This window comes from Pseudozyma flocculosa (genome assembly GCF_000417875.1).
Source record: "Pseudozyma flocculosa PF-1 unplaced genomic scaffold scaffold00003, whole genome shotgun sequence".
Classification (NCBI taxonomy): Eukaryota; Fungi; Basidiomycota; class Ustilaginomycetes; order Ustilaginales; family Ustilaginaceae; genus Pseudozyma; species Pseudozyma flocculosa.
The window spans coordinates 751049-764584 of NW_006920871.1; the positions used below are offsets into that span (position 1 = coordinate 751049).

At 67.2% G+C, this 13536-nt stretch overlaps 5 protein-coding genes across 5 annotated transcripts in view; 4 read left to right on the forward strand and 1 right to left on the reverse strand.

The window, feature by feature from the left end:
• PFL1_01362 (uncharacterized protein) overlaps positions 1 to 391 on the forward strand; it is a gene marked incomplete at both ends in the record, with an annotated part of 2039 nt that extends 1648 nt beyond the window's left edge. Inside the window, one exon of the mRNA XM_007878864.1 lies at positions 89 to 391. Within this exon, the coding sequence (XP_007877055.1) occupies positions 89 to 391 (303 nt within the window). The remainder of the gene's footprint in view (positions 1 to 88) is intronic.
• A 506-nt stretch (positions 392 to 897) lies between these two features.
• Positions 898 to 3228, reverse strand: PFL1_01363 (uncharacterized protein; the record flags this gene model as incomplete). Its single annotated transcript, XM_007878865.1, has 1 exon — positions 898 to 3228. One exon carries the CDS (start codon positions 3226 to 3228, stop codon positions 898 to 900), a length of 2331 nt encoding a protein of 776 aa, XP_007877056.1.
• A 550-nt stretch (positions 3229 to 3778) lies between these two features.
• Positions 3779 to 5842, forward strand: PFL1_01364 (uncharacterized protein; the record flags this gene model as incomplete). The annotated part of the gene is made up of 1 exon (XM_007878866.1): positions 3779 to 5842. The coding sequence occupies one exon, from the start codon at positions 3779 to 3781 to the stop codon at positions 5840 to 5842; it is 2064 nt and encodes a 687-aa protein (XP_007877057.1).
• A 1158-nt stretch (positions 5843 to 7000) lies between these two features.
• Positions 7001 to 10048, forward strand: PFL1_01365 (uncharacterized protein; the record flags this gene model as incomplete). Its single annotated transcript, XM_007878867.1, has 2 exons — positions 7001 to 8655; positions 8776 to 10048. 2 exons carry the CDS (start codon positions 7001 to 7003, stop codon positions 10046 to 10048), a joined length of 2928 nt encoding a protein of 975 aa, XP_007877058.1.
• A 1170-nt stretch (positions 10049 to 11218) lies between these two features.
• PFL1_01366 (uncharacterized protein) lies at positions 11219 to 13320 on the forward strand (the record flags this gene model as incomplete). The annotated part of the gene is made up of 5 exons (XM_007878868.1): positions 11219 to 11408; positions 11516 to 11536; positions 11622 to 11719; positions 11835 to 11954; positions 12058 to 13320. 5 exons carry the CDS (start codon positions 11219 to 11221, stop codon positions 13318 to 13320), a joined length of 1692 nt encoding a protein of 563 aa, XP_007877059.1.
• Positions 13321 to 13536: the final 216 nt, after the last annotated feature.

A 13536-nucleotide genomic window follows, 5' to 3' on the forward strand; every position in this document is an offset into this window, starting at 1 on the left:
GACCCGGCCGGAGGTGCGCGAGTGCGCGTGCGCGTGAACGGCCGCCGCCGCCGCCCTCGCCAGCGGCAGCTATGCTGCCACCCCGCAGACGCACCCTTCGGCGCTGACGCCTGCGGCCACGAACACGACGACCTCGCCGCGCCGCTCGAACCGCCGGCTGTCGTCCAACCAGGGCAGCCCGTCCAACGAGCAGGGCCTTGTCGCATCGCCGCCGGCCTATGTCGATGCCGGCGAGGACCTCGAGGAGGTCGGCGAGGAGCGCCCGCGGCGTCTGCGCCTCGCCAACGCCGAGCCCGACAACACCGATGGCGAGAGCTCAACCGGCGGACCGACGCGTCCGAGCCACAATCACAAGGATCGCCCGCCGGCGGCCACCTACCGGGCCGACTAGCCGCGTCGGCGACGATGATGGCGCGGGAGCACACGCTGGACCCGCTCACACGATGGCGGCGACGTCTCTCTCCATCCGCCTCGCTCCGCTCTAGGAACTTTCCGCTCGCTGCCCTACTTTGCTTAATCTGCCCCCGCTCTCTATCCACCCAACATCTGCTTCGGGCTCTTTACCCCTCACTTCGTCGCTCGTCTTCCTTCGTTCTCGGACTCGGCACTTCGAGACTGTCGCTCTCGGGGTGTCTGTGTCTGCGTTTCTGCCTGTCCCTCTCTCTATCTCTTGATCCTGGCTCTAGATATCCCGCGCTCTTCTCGCGACCTCAGCGGCGACCTTTCGCGCTCCTTCGACTTCGACACACCCTCGCCAAACGGCGCGCTTTCTCACATCATCACCGACGCATGCGCTGCGCTGCCAGTCTCGTTTGCGATTGCATCCAGGGCGATCGCCGCGGCGGACGTTGCACGACCGGCGCATCGGGCCCCGCCTTCGCGGGCCCCTGTTGACCCTCACTGCGCCAGGTCGTCGGGCCTGACGTTGCGCTTCTTCTTGCCCTTGTGGCCCTTTGCGGCGGTGCCGGGCCCCCAATTGGCCTGCGGATTCTCCTGGTACCGCATCATCTTCTCGCCCAACACCTCCTTGACCCGGGCGTTGTCGGTGGCGTCAAAGTCGTAGTCGCGCTGGGCCTCCTTTGCGAGGAGGCGGTTGGCGGGGTCCGACTCCTTGATCTTGTCCATGCGCACCGGGTTGGACTTGATCCAGGCGCGGATGACGTCGTAGACCTGGGCGCGCGTGGCGCTCGTCTTGATCGAGCCCGCCGAGGCGTGGGAGCGCGACACGTCGTGTCCCGCCGAGACGAGCGCCGAGACGACCTTGTCGAGCGGCGGCGAGACGCAGTGGAAGAGGCCCGACACCTTGGGCGGCGTGAAGTAGAAGGGGTGTTCGGGCAGCTCGGACGAGGCGGTCGAGACCATGCCGTGGATGCGCCGGGCCGTGTTGAAGGCCGACGGGTCGCGCTCGAGGTTGGCCAGCGCCGACTGGCAGAAGTCGCGGTCGTGGAGCGGACCCATCCACATGGGTCCGCCGAGGTGCATGCGCCCGCCGCACTCGGAGCAGCCGGTGCTGCCATCGGCGGGCGGGCCGTGGGCCGACTGGTAGCGCCAGTTGACATTGGCCTGGCCCGTCTTGCCGACGTTTTCGGTGCGCGTCGCGCGGCCCAGCCGCTGCACGTCCCAGTTCTGGCACTGGCCGCACACGTAGACGGTGCCCGTCTTGCTGGCATTCTTCTTGACCTCGACCGGGCCCGTCCAGACGCGGACAAAGGTGCGCATGTAGAAGTCGATCGAGAGGCTGAGGAGCGGCTGGATGTAGCGGCCGTAGCGCGCCGCGCTGGTGGCAATGGTGTGGAGCACGAGGCGCAGCGCCACCTCGTGGCTGAACTCGGCCTTCACGCTGACGCCGCCGTACTGGCTAAAGCACTTTTCCGGGTAGTTGTGGCCCGCCAGCACGGCGAGGTCGGTGCAGGTGACGCAGAGCAGGCCGCCGTCGGTCACCGACTGGACGCCGCCGTCGAGGAAGGGCGAGGCGGAGCCGTAGGGGTCGAGGTCGACGACGTCGAAGCGCTTCGACGGCTCGCGGTGCATGTACATGAGCGTGATGGCATCGCCCGCGTTGAGCTTGACCTTGCAGTCGGGGTGGATGGCGTTCTTCGTCGTCGTCGTCGTCGCCGTCGTCGCAGCCTCGGCGGTGCTGCCTGCTGCCTCGGCGTCGGTGCTCGTCGCCGCCGTCGAAGCCTGGATCGCGTCCTCGGCCGCCGGCTTCGCCTTGGCGCGATTCTCGAGCTCCATGAGCGCATCCTCGTCGAGCTCCGCGGCGGACCCTTGCCCTGCCGCCGACACTGCCGCCGCCGCCGCCGTATCCGCGCCCGCGCCCTCGCTCTGCTTGGCCTCGGAGGCGATCCACTCGTCTACGGGCCGGTCCGGCGGGAAATTGAGGGCGACGTTGCGCTTCATGGCCTCGACGGCGGTGGGCGAGAGGTCGTTGGCGACGACCGTCTTGAGCAGCGGGATCTCCTTTGCGTACCGGATGCTGCGCAGGCCCGTGGCGCTCAGCGCCTCGAGCAGCGTAAACTTGTACGGCCTATACGCCGGTTCCGCCGGCGAGGGCGCGGCTCCCGACGACGGACCGCTCTGTTGCTGCTGCTGCTCTTGGGTCGAGTCTGAGGAGCCGCCGGCGGTGGCGGGTGTCGCCTCGGGTGCCTTAGTCTCGGCCTCCGCCGTTTCCCCGGCGATGGTGACAGCGGATGCCTCGGCGCTGCCGTCGTCGACCTTGACCTTCTTCACACCCTCGCCGTTTCCACCGCCGCTGCCGCTGCCGTTGCCGTTGCGATGCGCCTTGCGCTTGTTGGCGTTCCTGGCGTTGCTGGCCTTGGCCTTGGCGTGGGACTGGAGGAAGCGGTTCCTCTTTTCGGCGTCGAGGCGCTCGCTCCAGGTGCGGATGGCAAGGATGCTGAGGTCACGGTTAAATTCCTGGACGGGGTTGAGGAAGGCGGCCTCGGCCGAGGGCATGACGATGGTGGCGCTGTTTTCGCGAAACGCCGACTCGTCCTCTGCCAGGGTGATGCCCGACGCCTTTGCGCGCGAGGGCGAGAGGAGGATGGGTGTGGGCGCCATGCTGCTGAGGTATCGTCCGGGGCGGAAGGGCGAGAGCGAGCGGCGAGAGGGTGAGGGTGAGGGTGTCGAGGTTCGAGCTCGAGCTCGAGCTCGAGATAGAAGGCCGAGGAGCGGGTGGACAGAGGTCGAGGAGAGGGCGGCGAGGCGGGTGGTGCTGTGCAGGCGCATCCAGGCGCGCGGTGGGGGAGAGCGCGAGAGGCGAGCTAGGGCTGTGGCGATGGCACGTTAGGCAGCCCAATCGCGAGGAGGAGCTAGAGAGCGAGATGGGTGACGACGAGGGCAAGGTCGAGATCCAGGTCCAGATGGCGGGCTCAGGACGGGCGGGCTGCAGGCGGGCGGGCGGGCGGGCGCTGGCAAGGTCGCTTCAACCTTGTCGCTCGCCCGGGTTTTTTCGCTCGCTCACCTTTTTTATTTTTTGATTTCGGATTTTCGACTTGTGCTTTTCATCCCCGCCAGTTGCCCGAACAACGGAGGCCCTCTGCCTCGCTCGCCGAAAGTCGACGTTGAGAAGAAACGCAGGCGACGGCGGCGGCGGCGGCTTGCTCCACTTGGCAGGCAGGCAGCCAGGCAGGGCAGGGCAGGGCAGGGCAGGGCTGGATCGACCAAGTCGTCTTCCTCTTTGCCCACCACCACCACGGTCGCCCATCGCCCATCACCCTCAACCTCTCACCTCTTGACCACTGCCGTCCTCATCCTTACCTCCACATACACGCTCGCAATGACGGCCACCGACGTACAGGCGGCCTTTGCGCCCGGCCTGCTCGACGAGGCCACGTCGGCAAAGTACAGCCAGCACTACCAGAACAGCGGGCCCTACAAGCACGCCGTCGTCCCCGAGCTCATCAACGACGACCTCCTCCGCGCAGCCCGCCAGGAGATTATCTCGGAGCTCCGCTTCGCAGAAAAGGAGACCGACATCTACAAGGTCAACCAGACCGGCGACCTCGCCAACCTCGACGGCCTGCCCGAAGAGGAGGCCAAGCGCCTCACGTCGCTCCTCCGCGTCCGCAACGCAATCTACTCGGACGAGTTCCGCCAGTGGCTCATGGCCGTCACCGGCTGCGGGCCCCTCAGCGCAAAGAAAAAGGACATGTCGATCAACGACTACCGCGACGGCTGCCACCTCCTCAACCACGACGACGTCATCTCGACCCGCCGCGTCTCCTACATCCTCTACCTCCCCGACCCGGACCAGCCCTGGCAGCCCCAGTGGGGCGGCGCCCTCGAGCTCTACCCGGTCAGGAGCAAGGGCACCCCCGACGACCTCCCCAGCAAGGTCATCCCTCCCAAGTGGAACCAGTACACCTTCTTCACCGTCCAGCCCGGCCACTCGTTCCACTCGGTCGAGGAGGTCGTCAGCCCCACCCAGTCCCGCCTCAGCATCTCGGGCTGGTTCCACCGCCCCCAGGAGGGCGAGCAGGGCTTCACCGCCGACGACGAGCGCAACGAGGCCGAGGTCGAGCGCGAGATGAGCAGCCTCGAGAGCCTCTCGGCAAAGGAGAACGCCAAGCAGTTTGTCCCCTATCCGGAGTCGCTCGAGCCGCCGATGCCGGGCAACCCGCTGAGCCAGGACGACAAGCGCTTCCTCGTCCAGTTCATCAACCCGGCCTACCTCGTCGAGAGCACACAGGCCGAGCTGTTTGAGAACTTTGGCGACGACTCGCACGTCCTCCTCTCCGACATCCTCAAAAAGGACCTCGCCGACGCCCTCGAGCGGGCGCTCCGGCGCGCCGACAGCCGCGACGGCTTCGCCTGGTGGGAAAAAGGCCAAGGCCGCGATGCGGTCCAGATCCAGCCCCACGCCGTCGGCACGGACCGCGACGAGGCCGGAAGCGACGAGTCGAAGCAGTGGTCGATTGCCGGCCCGCCGCACCGTCAGCGCTACACGTTCCTCTCGAATCCGGTCACGCCCGCGTCGGCGGCGTCCAAGGTTGACGCCGCCGCCTCCTCGGCCAAGATTCCGGATCCGTTGCCGACCGAGGCGAGCGAGCTGCTGCGGCTGCTGAGCGAGGTGCTAATCCCTTCGCAGGCGTTCCGCCGCTTCCTGGCCAACATTTCGCAGCTGGTGCCCATGGCGGCGCGGCAGGTCGAGGCGAGGCGCTTCCGCCCGGGCCAGGACTACACGCTGGCGCGCTCCGACCCGGACGCCGTGCTCGATGTGACGCTCAACCTGACTCCGGACGTCGTCAAGCCGACGATGGACGAGGAGCGCAAGGGTGGGCCAAAGGGGCTGGCGGGCAAGACGAAGCGGGCCAAGACGAGCAACGGGGCGGCAGCGAGCGGCAGCGGCAGCGGCAGCGACAGCGGCGGAGCCAAGCTGCTGAGCAAGAAGGATGCCAAGGACCTCGCGGCCAAGTGGATGAGCGGCGACATTGGCGGCTGGGAGTGCTACATGGCGCCGCACGAGGGCGAGGAGGACCCGGCCGTGTACCAGAGTGGGCACAGCGGCAAGAAGAAGGCCGAGGCGGACGAGGCGGGCCAAGGCGACGAGGAGATGAAGCCAGAGGGCGAGGGCGATGGCGAGGGAGAGGGAGAAGAGGAGGAGGAGATGGTCGAGATGGTCGAGGACGACGGCGACGACGACTCGGACTTTGACGGCGTGCTGCTCAACCTGACGCCGAGCTTCAACACGCTGAGCGTCGTGCTGCGCGACGAGGGGGTGCTGCGGTTTGTCAAGTACCTCAGCGCCTCGGCCGGCGGCTCGCGCTGGGACGTCATTGGCGAGTTTGAGGTGGGCGCCATCGAAGAGGACGACGACGACGACGACGAGGGCGACGCCTAGACGGCTTCTGGCCCTGCCCTGTCCTCCTCTCTCTCACACTTGCCCAGCCTCTTGCATTATTCACCACCTGCCATCCATGTCGAATCCATCTACGCCTGAGCAGGCCGGGGCTGAATGTGGCGAGGAAGAGAGCGAGGCTAGTGGGGAAGGGCGAGAACGAGCGCCGAGGGAGGCCTCTGGCCACGGTAGAGGGTGGCTCGGGCGTGGCTGGTGCGAAGATTTGGGCGTGGCTCGGCCTGCTGCGTGGAACGCGCCAGGGCAGCAGCAGCGCAGCGGAGACAAAGGCCAGGGTCAGAGCAGTAGTAGAGAGGGCAGTACAGGCAGGCAGGCGGGCCAGCAGCGCAGGCTGGCATGCAACCACGCCCGCCAGCCCACCAACCCTGCAGCAGGCCAGGCCGAACAACGACGTCGCTCGCTCGCTCGCCCCCCTGGCTGGCTTTGTCCGTCGCTTGGCCGTTTGGCTCGGTCGGGCCTGCGCTCGAGGCAGCGGCGGCCACCATCCTTCGACCCACCACCACCATATTCCAGCCTAGGCCCGCTCGCCCGACCTACACAAGCTAAGCTTCTTCGCCCTTCCCGCCCCGCTACAATCCCTTTCATTTCTCAGCTCGCCTCAATTCTTGGCTGCTACTTTGCTGTCCACCAACCCACCTGCCTCTGTTGGCCTACCTACCTGCTCCTTCTCTGGCCACCCACATCTCGGCCGCGGCAACCTACGCTACTACTACTACTACCTACTACGCGCCCCTACCACTACTGCTCTTCGACTAGCTCGGCCACGCCTCAGCTCGCACCCGAGCCGCCGCCGCCGCCCCCTTTCGCCTTTCGCCTTTGCGCCAACCACACAGCCCGCCCGCTCTCGGGCCCACTCCAGGCGTCCTCTCTCACTTGCAAACCGCTAGGTATATCGAGGCGCTCGAGATCCGTGCCCCGCTATCCACATCGACGAGGACAGCGGCAGCAGCACTCCTCCTTTCCCCCCTCCTCGCTGGCCTCGGCTTAGCCCCATCAACCTGCTTGTCAACCCCCTCCTCCTCGATGTCGCTCCAGCTCGCCTTCCACTGCTAGGCGCCACGACTCGGTCGGCAGGGTACGGCGGCGACGGCGGGCAGACGCCCTCACCTCGAGGCTCGGTAGCGCTGCGGCACCGCTTGGGCAATGAGCCAGCTCCAGTACCGCGCGCCCACCTCGTTCCACCACCCTCGCCGGCCCTCGTCCCGACCTCCATCAAATACCTCGTCCTACCGCGCATTCGACCCCATCGCCTGCGACACCACCACCACCACCACGGCAACCACCGCCTCCGACGGTCGCGCCAGCTTCACCGACCCTTCGCCCACCACCCCTTCGCTAATCCTCCCGCCAGACTCTGACGCCTGCCTCGGCCGCCACGCCCCTTCTTCCGCCAGCTCGACTGCCCTGCGAACACCTTCGCCCTCGCCCTCGCCCTCGTCCTCGCAGCCACACCCTCGCTACTCTCCGCAGCCCTCGCCCCACTGCGACGGCTGGAGCGAGACGAGAGCCCGACTCAAGGGCCCCCTCCATCCCGCACTCTTCGAGTTTGCTCCGGCGACACCTCGCTGCCCACCGGGCGTCTGGATCCCCGCCGAAGACGACCAGGACCTGCTCGGCAGTCCAGGAGGCGAAACCCTCCGCTACCAATCGTCCCCGCCGCCACTCGAGTCGTCCGATACCGAGCGGTCCAGCCGCAACCTCCGGCCGCTCTTCCTTGCATCCCGAGCGTCGTCTCGAGCATCGTCTCGCGCCTCGTCGCTTGCGCCCGTCGGCCCGCAGGCCGCATCAGCCCCTACGCTCCCGATATCGGGCGGCGGCAGAACGCTGAGGCAACTGCGATTGCCAGCTCAGGCATCGAACCACTCGTCTCGCTCCTTCGAAGACCTCCGTGGCCGCACAGACATGGTCCGCCTCGGCAACGGCTTCGGCCGCAACGGGCCCGCCGTGCAGGACGGAGCCCTCGGGATACCGTACCGGACGGATTCTCTCGCCAGCGGGGGCCGCGGTTCGCGCTACAGCGCCAGGCCGTACACCGCCCCCAGCTCGCCCAGCGCCGACGAGCCGCCGGCGTCGTCCAAGCGCTTCCCGGTCCGGTATCCCGGATCGCGCCCACAGTCGTCGATGTCGCCGGAGACAGCCATGGCCCCGGCCTCATCCTCGCTGCTCGCCTCCCGGCTGATGGACGGCACAGCCAGCAGGGCCGACTCCGAGAGCTGGAAGACGCCCGGCGACAACGATGGCGACTTTATCCGCAAGACCTACGCCCACTTTGCCCGCGCCGGCGTGCCCGGCGACGGCTTTGCCGACGGCAAGGAGTACACGCGCGAGAAGGCTGGGATGCCGGCGTGGGAAGAGGCCCACCTCGACGCGCTCCGGTTACCAGTGGGCAGCGGCGATGCAGCGGCCTCCGATCCTGGGGGCCTGCGGTCCCGGGTCGCCTCGTTGAGCGGCGCTGCGGATGACGCCCGCTCCAGCCATACGCCGAGATCCTTTGCGTCCGCACTGCCGTCCGCAGAGGGAGACCTGCAGCGGCCGCATCTGGCACCCGCACTGCATCCTCTGCGGAGCGGCACCGCCTCTCCGAGCGCAGCCAGCCTGCGATCCGACAGGCAGCTGCACCAGGATGTGCTCGTCGGCTCGCGCTCCGGCAGCCCTTCGATTGGCACCGGCATCCTGCCGGGCACGCTGAGCACGCAGAGCACCGCCAGCGAGGCCGGCCGATTCACTAGCGAAGAGTGGCAGCAGCAGCGCGAGGCCGAGGAAAGAAAGCGCGCGGAGCTCATGAGCAAGGTTGACCGGTGAGTGCCGACGGCTCGGGCCCCAGCAGAATGTGTCGACAGGCTTGGCTGATTCCATGTATGCCCGCTGCCTGCCGTTGCCTCTGCGTCGATCTCGCCCTCCCTCTTCTGATCCGCAAGGTACGGTTTCTTTTTCGAAGGGCAGTCGCTGCCATCGCACAACCGGACGATCCTGCTGCCCAATTCGGTGTTCGCAGCGCCGCTGCCTCGCCGCGGCAAGAAAAAGGGGCGGCCGAAGCCGTCGGATCCCGTACCGGCGGACCTCTCGACGAATGGCCTGGCCGCCGACGGCGCACCAGACTCGCGCAAGGAGCAAGAGGCCAAGGCCGCGCAGCGGGCGCGATCGGCGGCCGACCGGCACCACCGCGACCGGGAAAAGGACCGGATTGCCAAGTGGCAGAGCATGCTCGAGGTGACGGACCGCGACGAGGGCCTCAATGCGCTCGAGCACGACTTTGTGCGCGGCGTCGACAAGCGGCTGCGGCGGCGGATCTACAAGGGCATCCCGGACATCTGGCGGGCCGCCGCGTGGTGGGCGCTCATCCTGCGGCACGCCGGCTCGGTCGAGGGGCGCGCCTCTGGCCAGAAGAGCAAGAGCGGCGCGCGCGACGAGCGGCGGCTGCAGGCGACGGGGATGCGGCGCGACCACGCCAAGCGGTTCAGCTCGCTGCTGCCGGTGGCCAGCCCGCACGACGTCCAGATCGACCTCGACGTTCCGCGGACGATTGGAGGCCACGTGCAGTTCCACACGCGCTACGGCCAGGGCCAGCGGAGCCTGTTCCACGTGCTGCACGCCATCAGCCTGCTGTGCCCGGACTGCGGCTACTGCCAGGGCATGGGCCCGATTGCGGCGACGCTGCTGTGCTACTTTGCGCCCGACCAGGCGTACGCGGCCATGGTGATGCTCCACCACACCTACTCGCTGCACGGCACCTTCAGCCCGGGCTTTCCCGGCCTGGTCGAGAACTTCTACGTGCAGAACTCGGTGGTGCGGGCGCTGATGCCCGACGTGGCGGCCAAGCTCGACGAGCAGATGGTGGTGACGAGCGCGTTTGCGACCAAGTGGTACATTACGCTGTTCGCCAACAGCATGCCCTTTGAGACGCAGCTGCGGATCTGGGACGCGTGGCTGTTTGAGGGGCAGGACGTCATCACGCTGGTGGCGGTGGCCATCATCTGGTCGCACCGCGCCAAGATCCTATCGCCGCAGGCCGACTTTGAGACGATCCTGGGCGCGCTGAGCGGCTACTTTGTGCCCGAGGACGACGACGCGCTGCTGTCGTGGATCGACGCGGCCATGCAGCGCAGCGATGTGCGCCAGACGATGGACGGGGCGCGCAAGGAGTGGCAGCGCCTCGTCGAGACGGGCGAGTCGGCCACGCAGATTCTGTGACTTGCCGCGCCCAGCCGCTCGACCGCCACCAAGCCCCGCAAGCCTGCGAGCAAGCCGCACCGACTCCATCCCGCACACACCGAAGGCCGCCCGTCCGTGGTCCGCCGTTGCTGCCATCGCCTCTGCCGCTGCAAGAGACCGGCCCCAGCCTTGATCACCCTGTTCGGCCGACCGACAACCACTCATTTTGCTCCTTTATCCCGCTCCCGCTCGTTTGAACTCTCGGCCGCCAAAGCGTCACTGTGCCAATCCGTGTACTTCTACCTATCCTCGATCCCCAGACACTTCAGCTTGCATCGACGACCGAGCGGGAGGGGGCGGAAGCGGAAGCGCCATCGCCGGACGCCGGGCGAGCTCCCGGCCCGTCCAAAGTTACGTCGGCCGAGGCACCCTTGTCTGCCAGCGGCAAGGTCGACGCGATTTCAGGGGAAGAGGAGGGAGGGAGGATCGGAGGCGGCGAGGCAGGGCGGAAGCCACGCAAGCAGGCAAGAGTCGAGCTAGCCTCGGCCGGCTGCTCGCAGGCCTGCCTCGAGGCACGCGCTTTTTGCTCAACCGGCTGCACCTGGACCCCTAGAACTGGCCCTGGTCCTGGCGCTGGATGTGCCTGGGGACCTGCACCGCGACCCGACCCGACGGCGCTTGGGCTGGCAGGCCTGGCCCGCTTTTTGCCTTTGTGCCTCCACACACGCCGCGTCGTAGGCTGCTGCTCGACCACCACCAGCTTCGCACGCACCTCTGCAGCTGCCTCCGGACGAGCAGGCCAGCCGACCGCCCAACTTTTTTTCTCGTTCGCCTTCCTGGGGACCCCCTCGCTCGCTGCCCCTTCTCTCTCGACCACATCCTTCACCTCTGCTCGTCATTCCATCTTCCCCCCCTGGTCACCCCCGGTCCTCGCCGTGCTCATATAGAGCGACCTCTTTGGGACCAATCCCAGACCGCAAGAGCGCCTAGACACTTTCGCAAGCTTTCCCCTTGCCATCCCAGCACCCCGACTCCACCTCGCCGCCATCGGCCTTCGCCATCGTACCCTGCCTACCCTACGAGCATCGACCCCCCGTTGCTTTGGCACTAGCGCCTCACTACCGCACCCTGGGCCGACTCGTCGACCTGCTTTCCCCCCCTTCTAGGCCCCCCTTCCTCCTACTCTCCACCGCGCACACCCTCGTCAACATGAAGGACTGGCAGCGCTCTCCGGAGCCGCCCAGCATGATGGGCACCGCCGTCCTCGAACGGCGCCACTCGGGCGACTCGCCCGACCGCACCGTCGTCGACGCCGCCGCCATCCTGCCCAAACTCACCGCCCGGCCCCTCGGCGGCGGCAGAGACGCAAAGCTGTCCCTCACCAACATGTGCAGGAAGGGTGAGTGCCCGCCGCTGGCTGCTGGCGATGTCAACGATATGCAGGATCGCAAACTGACTTCTGATCCATTCTCGCCGCGATGAAACCGCTCTTCCCGCGCCCGACAGTCGTCCTGCGCAACCTACATGGTGAGTCCCGCTGAGCTGCAGGCGGACCACCTCCAGACTGCTTCAATCATCTGACCTGCCCCCGCTCTGATCTTACTCGTCGCAGCCGTACAAAACCTCGGCGACATGCCGTTCCGGATAGCAAAGGACATCCTCGAACAGTGCCGCGTCGACCAGCTCATCACGATAGAGGAGGCCTCGCCGGTAAGTCGACGCCCCGGTGGCTCGGGCGATCTGCCGCTCCTCCGACGAGGCTGGACTGACCCCCAACCCCCCTCCCCCTCCTCCAACGCTTTCCCTTGCGGCCCCGCCTCCACAGCACCTGCTGACGGATACCGACCAGATCTGGAAGCGCAACTGCCTCCGCGACTTTGTCGAGGTCCGCAAGAAGTACGAGAGCGACGCAAAGGAGCCCAAGAGCTGGCGTAGAGTCTACTTCGTGAGTCGGTCCTGCCAGCGCGATGCCCGACGACCCCGTCGCTGCTTTCCTTCCCTGACTGACACCGCATCACCCTTCCGGATCCACCCTCCGTCTGTCACAGAGGAAGAAGGGCGAGCTCGAGGAGCAAAAGGCAGAGGCCAAGCAGCGCATCAAGGACCGCTACGCCTCGCACCGCGCCGAAAAGGATGCAAAGAAGCTCGTCGTCTCGGACCGACCGTTGATGAAGACCAGAGGGACTCGGCGGCCCGGCGGCGGCTTCGCCACGACCACGACGCCCGGCACCAAGGGCCACAGCCTCATCATGAAGGCTCGCTCCGGCTCCTTGGCGGCGGCTCGGCTGACCGGCGGCGGCAAGAATGCCTTTCGACCAACCACCGTCGGACGGGCGCGGGCAGCGGGCAGCCAACTCCAGTCCAGCAGCCCCGTGGCCCAGCGTCCGATGGTTGCGCCGAAGCGGGTCAGCGGACAGAGCCAGCGGCTCAAGGAGGCCATCGAGTGGAACCAGAAGGCGGTCGCCAGCGACTCGGAAGACGCCAACGACGAGGACCGGCTGGGCGACACGCGGGCGACGAAGCGGGCCCGCATCGAGCCGCCGAGGCAAGCTGCCGCAACAGCGCCTGATGCGAGCGTACTCGGCCGGCCGTCGGCCCGGAGCACGGCTGCTGCGAGCGCCGCAATCTCGTCAAGCCCAGCGAGCAGCAGCAGCGGCAGCAGCAGCAGCACCACCACCACAACCACCACCACGATCGGCAAGCGGCGGACCATTGACTTTTTCGGAAGCAGCAGCCGGTCATCTACGAGCTCGCCAGTCAAGACGTCATCGTCGTCGGTGACGGCAGCGGTGGGCACGACGACCAAGGCCAGCAGCATCGACAGCCCGTCGCGAGGCACAAAGCGACCCAGCCCGGCGGTCACGGTGACGACTTCCAAGAAGGCGCGCCTCGCACAGCCGTCTGCCCCAACATCTTCTGCTGGAGGGGCGAGCGGCGACTCAAGCTCGGACGATGCCTCGGTGCGAAGATTGGCGACGAGGCCGAGCCTTGGTCCTCGTACTGACTCTTCAATTGCCGGCGCGAAGAGGTCGGCCACCCACGACAGCAGCAGCAGCAACAGCAGTAGCCCTCTGCACAGCCCCCCGATTGGCGCGACGACGGCAAAGAGGCAGCGGCTGCAAGGCGGCCGACCACCGGCGATACCGCCGCCAGCCCCCGTTGTGCGACGCACCCTCCCTTCGACATCGACATCTACATCGAGACTGCCATCATCTTCGTCGTCGTCGGCGCTGCCGATGGTTTCGGCGGCGGCCATGTCGAGCATCTTTATGCCGCGCAACCGCTTCACTTCGCAGCGGCCGCGGTCGTGACGCCAGACACACGCTCCGTGTTCTCCTCTCTCGCAGCATTCTCGTCTTCCCGCGCATCTTTGGAGCTTGTTCTCTATCTCATCCGGATCCCAGCATCGGCTCTCATTGGCTTTCGCATAGACACGGCTTCTTACTCGCAATCGCATGGTTCCAGCAGGTTTCGGCTTCTAGCAAGGGTGCGGAGGTGTGTGGGCTTGGGCTCCAAGGGCGTCGGTG